Here is a 20699-nt window from a genome sequence, read left to right as displayed (position 1 = left end):
TTACTAAGGTAAGAAAATCAAAAGCACACATAATATTTTTCAGTAATAAGCCATTTCAGAAAATAAAATTTCTGCATTGCATTCGAACATAAGGCTTTGTATGCAACTCGTACATAATTAGGCTTCATGGACTTGCCCAAGTTATTGGCCTCGCTCGCTTTGCTCGCTCTGCCATAAACTTTTGGACTCGTCCATAAAGACCTAATTTATGTACTTGTTACATAAATAGCTATCATTATGCTCTGCTGCTTCTGAGCGAGCATCAAGGTTTACTCCTATATCTTTTAGAAGCTCCATACTTGACTAAAAGATGTTCCGCAGACAACCAAACGCATGCGACGCCTATGTCCTCAAGCTGATCAAGAAAGAAAGCACTGCATGCATGGTATATTTGCATTCGGCAAATGAGTATCAGCTCATGCCTCACACACCATTGAAAAATTGACGATTATTGAATTGGCTGCAATAAATCCGACGCATCGTCAAACTTATCGCGAACGCGTCGCAACGACAGCAACGAAGCATGCGCAGCGTACATCACAGTGAGCGAAAACCCAAATCTAGCCGCCTTGAAATCCAAAACAAGTGTCATCCAAAAATGATAGTGAATGTGGAAAACTGATGCGATCTGTTTCCTATCGAAACGACGGTGATATTGCATTTTTCGAAACGCATCCGCAGCGCTTTTTGGCCGCGGTTGTCATTTCGGAATTCAATTGGAAATTGCGATTTTCGTGGGGACAGCGAGCGTCGTCCAATACAACTTTAGTTAGCCTTGAATTCGTATTTTGATTTCATTCAAGTGTTGGGATAGGGCATGAACTTGAGATAAATTTCTTGGTGTTTAGAGTACCTTGCAAAGATCGTCTTTTCGTTCCGATAAACCCAGAATGATGTGTGTGAGCGGAAATAACAATCCGCGACTTTTCCTATTCAATGTGAACCGCCAAATAAAAGTTGAAATTCGTGCGACCCAGTGACTTTATTCGGGTTCAGTGTGTGCGATGGACGTAGGGATATAATTGCTAAAAGAACTCTCTGTACCTGTCTGGTACAGTACCAGAAATTCAGGTCGCTTTAATTCAAAGTAAGTTAAAGGTTGATTTTACAGGAATTTTCCGTATATTTTCCCGCTAAAACGAGAAGTTTTCACTTGCATTCATTTCAGTATGTTTCAATATCCTTATCGCACAGTTGCAGTAATTAAAATGGTGAACTCAACAGCAACAATGACGTGTAGAATTGAATATCAAGTTTATACGCATTATATTGCAGTTGTGGCAGTTGCTCAATAGCCCTGTGTTTTTTTCGATTTTATTCAGCCTAATACAAAAAAAAACGTTGCTATTGTTGTGAAAATTCCTTTTTTGAAGGTTCTTCCAAAAATGTACAAATTTTCCCAAAACTTTTTCGGTTTCACTATTTTGGTTCCACTTCGACTATACAATAAGTTGCGTTTCTACTATATAATTCAGAAACAACTTTCTGAATGGAAAAACTATTATATTTTTCTACAGCTAGAATAGAAAAATTTTTCTGTATCACATTTTGTGATTTGATAATGAATTAGGTACATATTTTATGTTTCCGGATTCCATTTTATACCATCTCCGATACGGAAATGAAGTTGTTCCTGCTACGTTTTCACTTTTGACACTAGTTCCCAAGATTGAATGGTAAGCAGAAACAAGGAATTTTGAAATTTTTCGGATTGCGGTAGCAATATTATATTTTTCAATTCTCAAGGAATGTTCATTTCCCACTAGTATGATGTATCATTCCGACTGAAGTCCTGCTGCAATCATACTCGTGGGAAATCAGTGCCGTTCCATACAACAATATATACAGGGTGAGTCAACAGTGCTCGAGGGGTTGATGACTCTTAGAAATTTAGGACCATAGGAGAATGATTCAAACTTCGGCGAATCGACTCTAAGTAGCGTATAAGCTAAAATCATTTTTTACTTTATAGGCGGTCGGAAAGTGGTAAAACACGATAGCACCTTTTTCAAATGAGAATATATCCAATTTTTATATCATATTTTGAATATACATGAAATTCTGATTTCAACATACTCAGCGGAATTATTTCTTGGACATCATTCACCCTTATATCTCTCATTGGTTTGCAAATATCTAACTTCTTGCAAAAATTTAAAGGGTTAATGCTGCTGCTCAAAGGGGTGATATCATACGATATAGTAGAAACTGATTCAAGAATATTCCAAATATTGAAATATTTCAACGGAAATCCTTGACTTACTGTCGGAGAAGACGACACTGAAGTCCTCATAGTTAATTCAAGAGGGTTTTGATCTAGGAGAGTTGGTATAGATATAGAATCCAATTCGATAAGAAAATTAAATTTTCATGGGTGAATTCGACGACTCGTGTTCACCTCATGACCCGCCTGGCGATATTGCTTTTCTAATATCGATTGATACTAGACTCCATTCATAGTTCAAATGATATGATTTCTGAAAAATTGGTTCTCATTCCGAATATTTGACGTTATCATCGTTTTTTTGACAGAAATTTGTTTACTATGATAACAAATACCTCAGATCAATAAAACAAATACCAATATATTTTCTGTAACAGCAGATTCTATAGAGAAACGTTATTTTTCATTTAATTCAATAAGTATTATATATACATACAATATACCTATTAGTTGGAGAGCCGACGATGCTAAATCGGGATTTACTCGAGCGTCGTGGAGCCCTAGTGGATTTTGAAGATTAGATGGGAGAAAGAAATAAGGTTCTATAATGTATGCACTTTCAGCGGTGGGGAAAGCGTCTGCAAGGTCTCAAAGATGTAAAAAAAATCGTCAGGTGTACATACTCGAGCGTGTCAGATTAAGATACTGTATATGCCCTACGTTTCTCTGATAATGAATTCATGCTTATCTGACAGTTTGCGCGGTGGGACTGGCCGTACGAAAGAGTTGAAAATGGTAAAAAAAAATTGGTCCAGCGTGTAAGATTTTTGGAGGATATGTTAATTGGACCCAAAGGAAGCTACTTTTCAAGAGGGACTGACAATTTGGACGTGACGCAAGGTCACAGCGGTGAAAATGTAAAAAAAATCGTTACTTGTACATACTCGAGCATGTCAGATTTTCATACAGATGGTTAATCTGGGTGTTGTAGACGTGTTGACCCATTAATCTGACACTAGTCATGGGGGGTTTTCTTACTCTGACACTTTGAAAATGATAAAAATGATTTTTCTTCGAATATTTCCTTGCCTGAACCTCTAATCGTTTTTGTATCCATTATGAAAGATGTAGATAATAAAATTCTACACAACTTTTGTCTGAAGCAATTTTAGATACTCTTAACCGTTCTCAAGTAAGAGGGCGATAAGGGCGAGGAGCTTAGCCACACATGCGAAAGGGCAAGGTCAATGTAGAATCCCAGTCTAATCTACATTCATCCAATTGTCAAAATGACAAGGTATTTCTATGATGACAATTTCGAACTTAGCAGTCTCTGACTGAACCTTAGAATGAACTATTTTCCAACGAGTGAATTTTCGCTCCAGCATGTATCGCTATACACCTCGCATTAATCGCCATATATCTCAAAAACGTTTGAACGTAGAAAAAATTACTTAGGACAAAAATTTGTCGAAAATGTTATGCTCTAAAACTTTTATAATGAATGCGAAAAAGATTTGAAGCCCAGGGGAGGAGATAATTCAAAAAAACTGATTTTTGTGGCTAATTTTTATTGTTTCGGCTTGCTAAAACTGTCAGATTATATTTTTTCCGTTATCCTTGAATTATTAGCTTCAAAATAAGAAAAAACGCCACCGCGTTCGAGAATGTACGCGTGACGTTTTTTTTTGCAACTTTGGCGCCCTGCCATACATTTTCGACACGCTCAAATTGTCAGATTAAGAGGATATATACTTTTCAACATGTAATTAACCACATATATCTTAATCTGACACGCTCGAGTATGTACAATGATCGTTTTTTTCTTACTATTCTGACAGGCTGTCCTAGACAATTTTCTCTATTAGTCCGGGAGGCAGTGTCTTTTTTTTCAAGGAATTTCATCCCGGCTGAATCTAACACTGTATGTTGTAGTCACATTGCAAAAGACGAAACTGACCGTCAGCTGGTCAAGTAGCGGTGGGTGCGGGCGTGGGAGGCGGCGGAACTCGGGCAAAAATGCAAAATTTCAAGTGATTTTATCCCGGCTGAAATTTTTTATATGTAATATTGATCTTAATTAGAAACATAATAGTGAAGTCAGCCGATCGGCGGAGGGTGGAAAATACGTCAGTCGAGCGCGTAAACTTGGGAAAAAAATTTGAAAATCAAGTTATTTCATCCCGAATGAAAACACCTCCATATAATTTCTTACATGTATGGAAATATAAAAATGACGGTCTTTCCCCCGCAAGACACGCAGCTGACGGTCATTTTTATATTTCCATATATGTAAGAAATTATATGGAGGTGTTTTCATTCGGGATGAAATCACTTGACTTTCAAATTTTTTTTGCCAAGTTCACGCGCTCGACTGACGTATTTTCCACCCTCCGCCGATCGGCTGACTTCACTATTATGTTTCTAATTAAGATCAATATTACATATAGAAAATTTCAGCCGGGATAAAATCACTTGAAATGTTGCATTTTTTCCCGAGTTCCGCCGCCTCCCACGCTCGCACCCACCGATGGTATTGAAGCTGACGATCGGTTTCGTCATTTGCAATGTGACTACAACCTACAGTATTAAATTCAGCCGGGATGAAATTCCTTGAAAAAAAAGACCCTGCCTCCCGGACTATATATAAAGGTCTAATTTTTGGTAGAGGTACTCTACAGGGTCCAAGGTATGTCCCCTCTTATTAATCTGACATGCTCGCGAGTAAATTCCGAATTTCCCTCTTCGGCTCCCCAACTATACCTTATAATATGTATTATTTTTTACTAGACATGTGGAATATTCGACTCAAATTTCCCACGAAACAAAACCCATATTTTATGTTTGTAATTATTGGTGTATAATGTATGCTAGAAGAAAATTGTGGTTTGTAGTCAACAATTCATTGAAAATTTTCCATTTTTTTTAATCTCTGTGATGATTATATAGGTTAATATCTCTTGCGATACAAAAATCATTTTAAGAGCAGCATATTAACACCGAGAATATTATGATTAATTTTGTCCCCTTCTTTTCATTTTACGATAGAATATGTGGAAAGTGTTCGAAAAAAATTCATTTAGTGAGCTTTGGAAAGGTTTATATGCTATATATATATATATATATATATGCCTACGTGTTGAATTTTTTTGAGAATATAATATCTCAATATTTTTTCCATTTCATTCCAGAGTGATGTCTTTAGACACTGAAAGGAAGAATTTACAGCCGGGAATTTCCCAGCTCATGCCAGACCTAGCACTGAGTTTAATGGGACATCGTGCGCCTGGTGTAGGCGGTTTAAATCATATCAACATGCAGCAACCTGTAAACGGTGAGCATTCAAAGAAGAAATTTATAAAGTCTTGAAGACACTCATTCAACATTATACATACATATCATTCTCTGTTATAAAACTGTTATGTGTTTCTATTAACGCATCGAAAATCACTCAAATACTACTAAATTCATCTTGATTTATTATGATTAGATCTGAAAACAGTTAGTTACACCTCGCATCTCTGAAAACTGAAAAAAAAAACTGTTTTTCGCAGTTATAACCTCCGTGACATACCAACTATAGTATAAGTTCTAAGCAAGAAACCAAACATGTATTATGGAGTTAGGTTAGGTCTCATCCATAATCTTTGAACGAGACTGCTCTGGAGATGCCCACCTCAGTTCTAAGCGAAACGTCTGGTGTAGACAAAAACTTCGAATATAATTTCATAACTAATTTCCTACTTTTCTTCGAATTTCTCGTACATGTGGTAGTACAGAATAAAACGAATCTTTAGTTAGTACTACTACACTAATTTTTTGATTATTTTGTATGTGTACCTAACTCTGCGCAAAACCCAAGTTCTAAGAGCATCCTCTCATTTTTGTAACCCGCGTTCAATGTTTCCAACAATATGAATATGATCTTCCCAATGAAGCGCCAACCAAGATTATGATATCAGTAAGCAGTGTATATGTAATAATATTTACTCGAAATATTTGCATAACCTGGTTATGCATTTGTATTTTATCGCTATATGAACGAATGTTCACACTTGTGTTTTCCTGGTAATTTCCGATTTTTTTCACAATGGAAAGCCATAAAATAAATGCGATATGCCATTTCTTTTCCATCCTCTATAATACTGGGGATTATCAGTAATGAATCTTCATTTTGTTTTGTAATTTCCAGTAATGAAACTTTTCATAAAAATGACGAATCTTTCAAATTTCACATATTGCGTTTCGGGAAATGGAACCTCCAAAACTATTTTTTCCCTATTCTTCATTTGGTAATAACCAGGAAACAGAATAATGTGAAGTCGATAAGATAAAGTATCAACAAAATTTAAGTTAAGACTCGAACTATGTACTATCCTCTCTCAGTACCGTACGTACTCCTCAATTATACATAAGAAGTAATTTTAAATAAAAATTTACCTGCCCGATCCTTAATCATTATTTTGCCCTAAAGAAGTGTAGCAATTAAACAAAATGTTTATTTATACACAACTAGTTGTTCTCATAGAAAAAACCACTAAATTTATCAATTATTCTTTTAATTAACGACATAAATTAGGTAATGCTATTTGCAATGATTTTAGCCTTTGGCTTAATCGGTTAATTTTGAAGGCCGAACATTCACACAAAAATAATACCTACTAGATTTTGACATGAATATGTGGGTCTACTCCGACTCGAGGCTCTACTCTTGAAAAATTGGCTATGAAGCACAAAAATCACAAGGCAGAGTGTTTGGGTAGACTTTTTTTCGACCCCCTCGTAGCCAACGTCTAGCGACGCCCTTGGTTTTTGAATAATGATGTTCAAAATCACGCACCGAGTATGAGCTGACTGGAAACTCGTTCGGGTCATAAAATGTTTTCTATATAGAGGGCTATGGTTTCGAAAATGTATTTGGAAATAATCTCGAACAAATAATCATTTACAACTGTGTAATAAATTAATTTGTAAAATTTGCAGATTTTTCTGTACGGTGCCATGAACATATCGTGCTTCGGTGCTTCAATGTTCGTACCATATCCAAGCGTTCAAACTTTCGCAAAAGACCATTTTTTTTATCTTTCTTCCTTTCGAAAGAGCACATTTTGCTCCGTTATTGGTATTTTCCTTCATTCATTTTCCTTGTTTCTACTTGAAGAAAATTGTATTTGGTCAACTGCGCTTTGAAATTAGGCCGGCAACTGCGACGCGTGCGCATTTTCGTGCGCCGTGAGCACTAGTTCAAGAGATATCGATGACGTCACAAAAAGATTGCAAATGTCTGCGTTGCCTTCCATTCACAAACACCTCAATTAGTACAATTTTCAACAAAAAAGTGTGATTAAAAACCCTGTGCTTGTGTATTTTTTCTATCTAATATAATGTTTCCCGGTACCGGAGGCCGTAAGTAGCGTGCAATTCAATTTCCTCTATACGTTTGGTCGAGCTCCACTATTGGCGTTTGTAGCTATGTTGTCATTTGTTTTCGACTCTTTAAATCACACTTATTTTCAAACAACCCTATTTCTAACCCTTCAAATCGATTCGATCTATTATTGACTGAACTATTTCCATTCTATCAGTTATGCGTTCGAAATAAACAAGCAAAGTGGACAGTTATTATTGTACAGGGTTAGATAACCTATCATATATCAGTAACGTGTTTTAAATCCTGATGTTTTATTGTGTCTCATTGAATGTATTTGATATAATAAGTGTTACATCTTAATTTTTTCCATATCTAGAAGATACAATAATTTTCGAATCTCCCATTGATAGAAAATCATATTTTTTGGAGGGAATATTTATTTGAGATTATTGAGAATCAATGTGGAATAAAGAACTTTTTCCACAGATGGTTTTTTCATCCCATATCTCAATAAAATAAGTGTAAATTTTTCAGAATTTTTATTAATGCCAAATTCAACATGCAGTAGGAGGATATTCATTAAATTCAGTAGATGATTTATAAATGGAATCACCACTATACTGAGAACATGTGAAAACAAAAAATATTTGTGGAACATAATAAGGAAAAGGCATAATAATGACCCTATCAACCACAAATTCTGAATAAAAATTTCAGTGTTTTTTCAATTCCATAGCATAGCCTATCTTGATTATTTTACTGAAAAAAATGGTTTGGTTGCAATTTCCTAAATGCAGTACCTACATAATAACAGACTCTAAGCAGTAGGTACAAATCTCGGTACAAATTTTCAAAATTAAATATCTAAATCCATTGCGAAAGGTCAAATCTAGGTCAATGACCCCAAATGCATACCAGACGGTGCTATTGATTTTCTGCTAATTTCTATTTTCCTCAAAATAATTCAATTCATGATTCAAATTTTAAGGATACCTATGGATAGAAAATTTTTTTGCTGTTGCCTATTATCATAAGATGAAATGTCACTACCTACTTGATTCAAGAGAGAGCAATGAAAAATAAACACATTCCAAACAATGCAACAGGTTGAATTGCAGTAATACATCTATAGATTTATTTTGTTTATGTAATAAAAAATATGTAATTTTGAAGAATACCATTAAATTTTGTAGATTTGAACAATTATATTTAATACTTGCATTTTTGCGAAAGATTATGATCTACTATTTTTTATTTTATTGGGTTGTGTGGATACATATTGATTAGAATTGAATAATGAACCATACCATGGATGATTTGAATAGATCAGATATGGAACAGTGTAGCATCAATCCTAAATCTAAATAATTTTATATGGGATTCTTGTACACAGATTTCATAGTTTATTTTTAATGATTCTAAATGCTTTGTAACATTTTTGATATTAATTGATCCATTCATCAAATATACCTTCCTGGTTCATTAATGTACTTTCTACAAATTTAAAATTGAAAACAATTTGTAATGCTCGACATCTATTCGCCTAGTACAATAACAGAGCATGGTTTGTTGTTTTTCATTCATTCAAATTCTAGAGTTCCTGCCTATACATGCATAAGCTAAGGATGAATGATACTTACTTCAGAAAGCCTTATGTTTCAAGAAGAGCCGCACTTTTTCATTTTCTATAATTCTAAAACCTTTTTCCTTGTTCGATTGGATTGTTTTTATCTGTTATTTATATTTCGGTAAATTATCTGAAGAAATATGACACATACCTCATTGAATTAGATTTCAAATAAAATATTTTGAAAATTATTTTTGTTTCTTTGAATGTCAATGGAATAAGTTTCACTTAGTTTATCAGTGCATTGAAAATCTTATTAATTATTCTTTTAAGAAGACAGAGAGCTTTAGAAGCAATGATTTCTTTTTAGATATTACTGTAGATATATGCACAGTTTCACAAAGCTTAATTGAGGAATTATCTCTACTTCGAAAGATCTATGCCAAATATACATTCGAAGATGAGTTTTAGTATGGCAAGTTAAGATCTATTGACTACAATTATTTGTTTGTCATATCTTAAATTTATATTCAACTGAAAAAGATTGGTGATTTAATCTAGGCAACCCAAAAAGCGGTAAAGCATTTATGAAACCCAACAGCAAAGTTATGTTTCCTCAGCAATTTAATTTTCTTAGCAATTGAGTAATTAGATCTGAAGAATTAAAGTATCGATGGTAATAATTTTAATACCTGTATTGTTCATTGAAGGTCTGATATTCATATAAGTTTCCCTCATTGATCACTGAATAAAGGCCTTTATAAAGTTTGCATGGATTGTTGATTGATTTTTCCAATTCAAGTTTATCATTTCAATAGATTATATTGTAATAAAATGTAAAAAAATTTCAACTACAATTTGAGGCTCTAATATAAAGAAGTTCTAAAAATTGCTTGCTTATTCAATTCATACCATTAAGAATAGTAGTACTAATCTTATTCATTGTTATTATGCTCACAATAAAGTACTAGTTTAAGCGTTATTGAACTTAATGTCGAATGCAATGAATTAGCACTAAATTCTCACAAGGGTATAGTGTTGAGAAAGTTTTCGTTCTGATATGAATTTTTTCATCATAGAATCATGGCAAACCAATCCTCCTCGTCAGACCGGAAGCCCACCAACACAAACTACCTTTCCCGAAATAACAGGTATGTATATTTTCTGTGAAACGTATGAGTGGATTAAATGTTGTTAAAAAAAAAGGGATAGGCAATATAAATACATAATGTAGTTTTTATTATATTGGTTATATTACATAGTGACATTTAATTTTGTATGCAGCAAACCCAAGCTGTAGTAGGTAGATGTATGTACATAAAATTTGGACTGGAATGTAGATTAAATGGGACTGATTTATTACTAATGGTTTTCAATTATAGAATAGCTAAATATTACTATAATAATCTTCAAATTAACAACTCCAGACCCTATTGCTTGTTTTATGGATATTTCCATACACATTGAGTAATTTGAAATTTTAAAACAAAGAATGTAAAATTGAGGTGTGTGGAATATATTTTTGTAACTACATACATTTTTGCCATTGAATCATTATGGATGCTTTCTGCTGCTGAATCACATTTCAATTATAATTTTGTGTTTTTAATTGAATTATAAAAATTCAAATTGGTCAAAGGTATCTTTTAATTTCGCTTGTGGAGAACACGCATCTTTTTTTGAAGTAAATGACAATACAGCAGTTTTTCTATGATATACTATAGAAAATTCTGATTCTCCAGTTTGTTAATCATTAACTGCATAAAAAATCAACACTGTAGAGTTTGTTGAACTAATTACTGAAGATTTCAAAAAAACTGGTAGTGATTGTAGTGAAATGTCGAATATTGGGAGCAGGCGAGAATTTTCCAGATTTTTCACTAGTAAGTAGGTAAAAGATTTATATTCCTGCTGGTAATTTTATTATTCAGTTTGAGTATTATAATTCATCTTGGGAAACGATATTATCATGTTGGAAGCTTGTCCATTTTTTAATGATGGAAAATAATATGGCAAACAATACCTTCTACTGTTATGATGCAAGAATTAAAATATTGTATTATGCTCTACTTCTACTTTTTATCAAGACTGATTGTGTTTATCTTCAAATTTGTATTAGTTTTAAAGCAAAATCTCAAACTTGTATAGAAAATGAGATTTGGCATCAAACCTATTGCCGATCATTTGATCATTACAATCTCTTCATCAGTTATAAGGTTTCCTCTATCATAATTAAATTATATCGCTATCTTGATAGATCGAAATGGATCCTTGATGGAACACTCCTCAGGAAATTCGATATGCCATTCATATAACATGATGCATTTAATTAGCAGGTACATCAGGAGCAATCGGTTCAACAAGCACAGCTGTTGCTTTACCTGGGTCTGCAGCTCCAGGGCCCATTACTACAGTCCCTCCTCCAGTCGAAGCTCCAGTTTTTCAATGTCCTCGCAGACCAAACTTGGGACGGGAAGGGAGGCCGATTGGTCTCAAGGCCAACCATTTTCAAATATCAATGCCTAGAGGTTATGTTCACCATTATGATGTGAACATACAGCCTGATAAGTGCCCAAGGAAGGTGAGGAGTTTAAATATAATATGTACCTACCTGAAAAATAACCTTAAATAAACAATTGATTGTTTCAGGTAAACAGAGAAATTATAGAAACTATGGTTCATGCATATGGGAAAATATTTGGGAATTTAAAGCCTGTATTTGACGGCCGGAACAATTTATACACCAGAGATCCTTTACCTATTGGTAATTCTAGGGAAGAACTAGAAGTAACTCTACCGGGTGAAGGAAAAGATAGACTGTTCAGAGTGACAATAAAATGGGTAGCACAGGTTTCTTTATTTGGTCTTGAAGAAGCATTAGAAGGTAGAACAAGGCAGATTCCTTATGAAGCTATAGTTGCACTTGATGTCGTTATGAGACATCTGCCATCAATGAGCTACACTCCAGTGGGTAGAAGTTTCTTCAGTAGTCCAGATGGATACTATCATCCTTTAGGTGAGTTGAAAGTTCGTAAAAATATTTTTATTCATAGAATATTCATTTTAAGAATGATGTTTTTTCCAAATTTAGATGATTATTTTCAGCCCTTTCTTACATATTTTTGCTGTTATGCTGAATTATACCTGGTAATCTGGGTCAACCTGAAAAGCAACATTCATTAAAGAAAATTTCATTTTCTCGTTTCGTTTTTTCCTATTATCATTACTATCTCCTAATACAAAGTCATTTATCTTAATTTCAGGGGGTGGTAGAGAAGTTTGGTTTGGTTTCCATCAGTCTGTCAGACCCAGTCAGTGGAAAATGATGCTAAATATAGATGGTGGGTTCGCATTTTCTTTCAAGTCTTTCTGATGATTCAATTAATATTGTCTTCTAGTATCTGCCACTGCTTTCTATAAAGCACAACCTGTTATTGAGTTCATGTGTGAAGTTTTGGATATTAGGGACATAAATGAACAAAGGAAACCTTTAACTGACAGTCAGAGAGTCAAATTCACAAAAGAAATTAAAGGTTTGAAGATTGAAATCACCCATTGTGGAACCATGAGACGAAAATACAGAGTTTGCAATGTGACGAGAAGACCTGCTCAGATGCAGTCGTAAGTATTAAAGGATGTATATTGTAGAGTGTACTACCGTTTATTGATGAGATTTACTACATTTTCTGGGTCAGAAAGATGTTGATAAAACGGATTCCTCTTTGTTTCATACATTTTCAACAATTTTCTTCATTATTTGTGAAACAAAGAGAAACCTATATTTGTCTGTTAACATTTTTTCAGTTGTAATTACCCCTGAATGTGTAGAAAAGACACACAGAAAAGTTTGGAAAACTAATTCAAGTTATTATTCTTTTCATCAAAATGAGTAGCTTGTCACTTATATACTTTAAAATTTTGAGAAACAAAATGGGAAATATGGAATTTTTTCAGATTTCCTCTTCAACTTGACAATGGCCAAACTGTTGAATGTACTGTTGCCAAATATTTCCTTGACAAATACAAGATGAAACTTCGATTTCCACATTTACCATGCCTTCAGGTAAGACTTAGTTCTAAAAGTAGTACCAACTTGACTATTGAGTTTAAAAGAATGTTTGTGACTTTCAATTATTTCATTAATCATTTCTTACACAGGTAGGTCAGGAGCACAAACATACTTATTTACCTCTTGAGGTCTGCAATATTGTGGCTGGGCAGAGGTGTATTAAGAAATTGACAGACATGCAAACATCAACAATGATCAAAGCAACTGCAAGGTAAGGATGTTAATATAAAAATAGTAGACATAGAAATTATTTAGGTAAATATGATATGATGTAACGTGCGTTCAAAAAAATTCGTCCTCAAGTAGGCTATGAAATTTTGAAAGCAGATGTTCGGTGGCTGAACATATGTTTTTGAATTAAGAATTACTTCATCTTCCCAAAATGTATACAATGATGACATTAACCTATATATCGTAATTTTGTATGGAAAGGCCCTTTTTAGAAAAAGTTACCTGTGAATTTCACCCAACGTTTGAAAAGCATTTCTTTCATTGAGTAAGATGACAAGAATCCAAACAATCTGAGGCGGTTAGAAAAATTCTTCGTAAAAATTTTAACTGTCCACTATTTTCATACGTAAGAGACATGAATCTTGAATTGATCGTGGTATTATGTTGTTTTTTGTAAGAAGGTTCTAGCTACTTCAGTTATATGAATAAATTACAGTAAGAATCTCAATAATATGTTTATTAATTCTCTATAAATATTGAATTGATTCAGTGATAACTGAAAATCCATGACTAAACTAAAAGAACTGAATTACATGAAAATAGCTATTGGACAATTTATTAAAATTCAATTCAGTTATAAAAAGGCATGATGCTTTCTCCTTCATAACGTTCTGCTATTAAAGTTCCATAAAAAAAAGTAGGTCCACATTTTGTCTTTGACTGATGCATACTGAACTCCAATTTTTCTTGGTTGCTACAAGGTTAGGTAATCACAACCTTTTCAGTTTTCTGATAACATGTCAATCTTTATAAACAAATGGATATCTTTTTTTCAAAATCGGGTGGCATATGCCAACGGATACTCCAGCCACTTGAAATAAAACCTGAACAGAGGTTTGTCGAGCTTCTGTCATCATGTTTTTATTATTGCTGAACTCTGGAGTTTTCTTCTTTGGTCAACCACTTCCTTTTTTGTTTGAACATACCTGTTTCGTCAACACATCGCAAAACAGTACAATGGAAAAATTCATACTTAATAATCTAGAGCAACATAGGCTTCTATGAAGTCGCCGGAACAGAATATTTCCATTCTCCTTCAATTTTCTTCCCAATTTTGAAGTAGGATTCAATAGTAAAAGCCTTTCACACGTCCGTAAAAACCGTCTTTATAATTTGCTGATAATTTTAATTCAACAACAATCCAAAATGCTAAAATGACAGTTCACCTGGAAAATAGTATAGCACGAGTAAGATGTCTAAAAACATCGTAAGCACGAGCTAAGAATTACGTTTAGACATGAAATATCGACGTTCAAAATTCCATAGCCTACTTGACGACGAATTTTTTTGAACGCACGTTATATTAATCTGATGAATGCTTTTTTGTGTTAGGGCTCCTGACAATCATCTAACACATTACTTGTTGATTTCCACATGTCACATGTGGTTAAAAAATTGAACTACCTGAATTTTTATAATAATGATAACAACTTAAAAGGGTCTTACTCAAAGTGTTGACACCAAACAATGATCACTAGCCATTCCATTTTTTTCTCAGGTCCGCTCCTGATCGAGAGAGGGAGATCAACAATCTAGTTAGAAGGGCAGATTTCAACAATGATGCCTATGTTCAGGAATTTGGTTTAACTATCAGTAATAACATGATGGAAGTAAGAGGTAGAGTGTTACCCCCACCAAAACTTCAGTATGGTGGAAGGGTAGCTTCTCTCAGCGGACAGGTGGGCTGGCACGTTAGTTTCTGTTATAAATTTTTTTAGTTTGTAGTGCTACAGATATTTCAATGTATAAAATTTTATTGATTTTTATGAACATTGAAGTATCTGTAGGTTTATTTTTTTTTTCTGAGTATCCCAAAATTCGACTTGATAAACGGTTCAGCAGTTGTTTGCTGTGTTCAATTGGAGAAGAGAAACTTTAAACAAGAACAATCACGACAGTTTTATCGGAATTAGAGAATTATTCTGCGCAATTTAAAACTGAATTTTGAAATCTCATCTGCATCAAAGGTTTTCGAAACAAACTATTTGAAATTTCAATGTCTATGTTGTTCTGGTATTGCTGAATCAACTATAATTAAACAATCCTACTTGGGCCATTTTGCATGATCTTGAGGGTCATTCAGCATCGAAATTCCGTCAAATCTGTTCGCCAATAAAATGATTCTGTATAACTACGAAATACAGTTGAGGAGGGTTAATCAGTCCAACGAAAAAAGTTATCTCATCATTCACCAGCCTCTGGTGAATAAATGATGGGACAACTTTGTCCTTTGGACCGATATACCCTCCTCAGCTGAATTCTGTACAATTATTCTTCATTTTGCTGGAATAACCTGTTGCACATATTTCTCATTCAATTATGACTCAAAAAATCCGTCAGCACAGTCAGATTTCAGTGATGAGGGACGCCCATGCGTCGGCGACAAAGCACAACATAGTGATGTCATTTCTCGTTGAAAACTCGGTAGAAAGAGGCCCATCTGCTTATCCTTCATCCTTCACTATTTTGGGTTGCTCAGCTGAAGTTTATTGTAGATTTTAAGTTGACTTTTTTTTAATTTTGAGTGATAGTGTTTGTGAAGTGAAAGTTACCTTACATGTCAAATTGCTTTGTCCACCTATGAGATGGAGGAAAAAATTGAACCTTCGCTAAATTTAAGTGTGAATTAGTGCACATGGATATTAACGCTAGGTTACTCTCATCTAATTCGCCACATTCAATCCAAATTTGGCTCTGTTAGATAAATACTTGTTCAGTTATATGATTGAGACATTGATAATAACTTCCTGGTACTGAAAGGGTTGAATTAAGCCAGATAACATGTCCATATTGCTTATATCAATATTTCCGTAAGAAAAATTTTCAATTTATACAGGATGTATTTTAAGGTGAGGTTTTTTTTAGCGGAAGGTAGAACTGGTGAAAATAAAGCGTTCCTATTCAACTTTCAAAATGACAAAGTAGAAGAAAAATATAAAATGATTACTGAAGTATAATAGATCCTATTACGACCCAAGATCATTTGTCATCTGAATTTCCGCAAATCAATGAGAAAAACTTATTTCGTCATCACTGACTCAACCATATGGTTTCGTCCGTTCGATTTTTACATAGGAATGAAAATGGAAACTTAGGATTGCGGAATTTTTCTCATTATTTAGTAACTTAAACGATTTTAAGAAATGGCTCATTTCGATACCAATTGACAGAAAAATACTGTGTAAAAAAATAGAATTAGAATTAGTTCAAAATCTTACGAATAAAAGTCGTCTAAATTATTCACAAATCTTCTTCTTGTTCGAAACCTCCAACAATCGTCGTAAAAATGAGATTAAATAGGGTAACAGTAATAGCACTCATTAATTTTAAAACTTTGTAACGCATTTGGTGAGATGCGTTACAAAGTTTTAAAATTAATGATTATTCTTCCAAAAACTTATATGTTAAATTAATGAAAATTCGAGGTGGGTACCTGTTTCGTGCTCTTCCGGGTGAACTCTGCAATTTATACTTTGTTACATTTTAGCCTTGATAAAGGAACAAGTTTGTGTCCGAAACGTCGGCGAAGATTTAAGATAATTTAACATCCACAATAAAAGTCCAAATTCCCGATAATTTGTTTTTATTATTGACAACATGGACGAGAATCCTGATACAAACATATTTTATCTTTTGGAGGGTGGATCTGGATCTGGAGAAAAGTAGTTGAAATGAGCGTCTAATTTGTTGAAAGGAACCTAGTGTTGAAACTAAATAAGTCAGAGACTTGCTATAGGAACAATTAATTGTTCCTGTGCAATTGACCTGCGTATATCTAAATCACTTCAGCATGTAGCATTTAAATTTTTGTATGAACACAAATGTGCATGTTTTGTTGAAATTGATGTCTTCAAATTCTTCAGACTTTTCAATCCTCTCCTCATTTTGAATGATAAATATATTTTTTTTCGTTTTTTGTCGAGAAACATTCATTTACCTTACAGTTACTTTGAGGAACCTTCTAAATTTCAATGATAGTGAAAATACTAAATATTTCTGTGAATTTCAAGTATTCTTTCTGTTTACTCCCAAGTAGTTAATAAAAGGTTTTTCTATTTTATAGCTACATACATATACATGAGATACCAAATTATCATCACATCATCTAAACTATTTAAACCATTTCACGCATGAGATTACTTGTATCGAATTATTTTACAGAGTAAGCAACAGGCCCTGCCAAATCAAGGTGTATGGGACATGAGGGGGAAGCAATTTTTCACTGGTGTAGAAATTAGGGTTTGGGCAATTGCATGTTTTGCTCCACAAAGGACAGTTAGGGAGGATGCATTAAGGTAATGATTTTAATATCATATCGATCTATTGTGGAAAAAGTATGAATCTAAACGCTAGGTGATTCATCACCGATTTCTACTACAAAGAAACTATTGTGTTTGTGAATGTTTCGAATTCGAAAATGATGATTAATTCAGTTCGATATATTTTACTGGCCTTCTCGCAACTACCGGAAAAAATGCATAGTATTTGACAGCACAGCAGTCGTACTAGCGGCTGAGTTCCTCAAAGTTAGTAGTCCGGGTGTGCAATATGTCACTCAGCACATTCTATGTAAATAATCAGGTCAACTTTCTCTGGGTTCCTGGCCTGAGTGCATGAAATGGTAGCTCAGCTGGCAAGAGAAGAGAGTTCAACTCCCTTCATTGGACCAGAGCCATTTTGCTGTCTCTCAGCCAGTAATCAAGCGATGAGAAATGGGTATAAAAGAGGAAGCTCGTTTGAGCCAAAAAGGTAATCTAGCTCGGTAAATTACATGTGAGACTGGCCCGACTGGTAAACAAAGCGGGGTTGTACGATAGATCTTAAGGTCAAGGTGTTTTGCTAGATTTGCATGATCTTATCGCCTCTCCTATAATCTAATCTGATTCAATCTATCGGAGGCGTAGTTCTGAGAGTAGCTCTGATGGGGGCACAATAGTGGTCGCAGTTGAATGTGACCCCCTTAATAAACTATTAACTAATCCATCAAAAATTGTGGCAAAATGTTTATTTGAACATGAGCATTTTCAGTAATCCAAAAAACTTTTTTTCAGGAATTTCACACAGCAGCTTCAGAAGATATCCAACGATGCTGGAATGCCGATCATTGGGCAACCCTGTTTTTGTAAATACGCGACAGGACCCGATCAAGTCGAACCTATGTTCCGTTATCTCAAGACTACGTTTCAAGCTCTTCAGTTAGTCGTTGTTGTTTTACCTGGCAAAACGCCGGTTTATGGTAATGTTTGAAGATTGAAAGCAATTTCTCTTATAATTTTATTTTCATTTCAGCTGAAGTGAAGAGGGTAGGCGATACGGTTTTGGGCATGGCCACCCAATGTGTTCAAGCCAAAAATGTCAATAAGACATCTCCACAAACACTGTCGAACTTATGTCTTAAAATAAATGTTAAATTGGGAGGTATTAACAGTATTCTTGTGCCATCAATACGACCAAAGGTAAGGGGAGAAGTGAATTACTTTTCCAGCAATTGTTTATTAGTCCGGAGATGAAAGTCATAAGTTGAAAAAAATACACGAAAATGAATTTTCATTTGCCATTTTAATGAAATGAATATATATCCATCAAACTTTTGCATCGATACTTTTGAAACATTGAGGTTCAAAACAGAATATGTATTACATGATAAGCCCAAAAATGAGTGGCTTAAAATAAATCTTTACTTTTTTTATTCATAATTTTATGTTCCACGTTTTTTGATTGAATTATTTATTTATTAAAAGCTTCAAGGGAAGTTTCAGATCGTTTTTTGCCCCATGTGTTTTAGTTTTAGATAGAGGATTTCATATTTGTTATCTGTTCTCCAACTTCCAATGGAATGAAAAAATTCAAATCGTAAAATATTTATCAACAGGCATTATTCGGGTGCCTATGTGATGAATTAATGAACGTGAATTTTCACGGACAGTTTTATTGGATCTGTTCTGTTAAAAGAAAAGGGTATTTACTCTTATAAAAATCTAGTGTATACTAAATAGGCAATCGGAGAATGAAATATATCGCGAGAAACATAAGAACGAGATAATTTTACAGAAAATATTAGTTCAATATGAAGTGATAACCTTCAACGAAATTAATCTTTTGGACATGCAGAAGTAATACATTCCTACACAAGAAGTTTTGCAGAATAAATGAATTCTAATTGACAAAACGGTATTAATCACGCAACAAAACCACTGCGGATTGTGCAACAATCAGCTAACAAAAGATACCAGTGAAAACCGGACTCTTCAGTAGTACTTATAGTACTTAAACACATTTTGCATTCGCAATTAGATGGTGAAAACTTTGGTAACTTGGTAACGCCAGCCTTCTTGGATTGTATCAACTAGTGTGAGTTGCAAATGCCACTAATTTCTACTGTCAATATCTCCGGTTCAAATACAGGGTGCATTTGAAGGTGAGGTTTTTTTTCAACAGAAGGTAGAACTGGTCAAAATGAAGCGTTTCATCAAAATCACCTATACAAAACTTTCAAAATGGAAGTTAAAAAAAAAATTGAAAATGTTTACTGAAATAGATCCTAATACGACCCTATACCGTTTGTTAGCTGAATTATCGCAAAGCAGTGGGAAAAAACTTATCTTCCTGATTCGACCATGTGGTTTCGTTTGGGATATTGGATCGTTCGATATTTACGTGGTAATGAAAATGGAAACGTAATTGTTCTCATTATTTATGAAATGACTCATTTCGATACCAACTGACAGAAGAGACTTACGACACAAGTGTAAAAAATAGAATAATACAAAATATCACCGATAAAATTCGTCTAAATGATTCACGAATTTTTTAACAATTGGCATCACAATCTTCTTGTTCGAACATACCAACAGTCGTCGTAAAAATGGGATGAAATGCGGAAACATCATAGAACTTTTTCAACATAGCTAACATAAGCACTTTCAAGAAACTGCCTCGATTTTCTACATTTTTTTTACCATAAATTGCACAATACAACAATTATGATTCCCTCAAAAGTGACCTGATGCATATAATCCGCTGAACTTGGTACTGAATCATTCATTTTCCAGTCATATGTTTATGTTTTGTTTCGTTTTTGCGATGCCGGAGTCACCTTCCACAGTACCATACTTGAAATTCAATGAAATTTTGTCGAACTAGGGGTTGTATCTCGGCCATCTTGGATATTTTATGTAGAAAATTTTTGGTTAAACCACTTATTTTGATGAGTTCTACCTTCTGTCAAAAAAAAAGCCTCACCTTTGAAAACACCCTGTATATTGCCAGTGTCGGATACAGTACCTGCCCCTGCATT

The 20699-nt window shown here is 34.1% G+C and overlaps 1 protein-coding gene across 8 annotated transcripts in view; it reads left to right on the top strand.

Moving 5' to 3' along the window:
* Positions 1-534: 534 nt before the first annotated feature.
* Positions 535-20699, top strand: part of LOC123322839 (protein argonaute-2) — a 39760-nt gene continuing 19595 nt past the window's right edge. For 2 of the 8 annotated variants that reach the window (XM_044910884.1, XM_044910882.1), the window contains exons 1-12: positions 7413-7570; positions 10182-10253; positions 11436-11683; positions 11752-12118; positions 12366-12443; positions 12501-12723; positions 13057-13165; positions 13261-13382; positions 14901-15093; positions 17564-17697; positions 18454-18638; positions 18692-18858. In XM_044910884.1, the coding sequence (XP_044766819.1) occupies positions 7549-7570; positions 10182-10253; positions 11436-11683; positions 11752-12118; positions 12366-12443; positions 12501-12723; positions 13057-13165; positions 13261-13382; positions 14901-15093; positions 17564-17697; positions 18454-18638; positions 18692-18858 (1920 nt within the window). In that variant the 5' untranslated portion in view covers positions 7413-7548. Of the gene's footprint in view, positions 1088-5355; positions 5499-7412; positions 7571-10181; positions 10254-11435; positions 11684-11751; positions 12119-12365; positions 12444-12500; positions 12724-13056; positions 13166-13260; positions 13383-14900; positions 15094-17563; positions 17698-18453; positions 18639-18691; positions 18859-20699 lie in introns of those variants that run through there. The other 6 variants (XM_044910880.1, XM_044910878.1, XM_044910881.1 and 3 more) reach the window with 6 other exon arrangements.

Source organism: Coccinella septempunctata, chromosome 1 (genome assembly GCF_907165205.1).
Source record: "Coccinella septempunctata chromosome 1, icCocSept1.1, whole genome shotgun sequence".
NCBI lineage: Eukaryota > Metazoa > Arthropoda > Insecta > Coleoptera > Coccinellidae > Coccinella > Coccinella septempunctata.
This window is presented reverse-complemented; position numbering and strand designations above follow the sequence as displayed.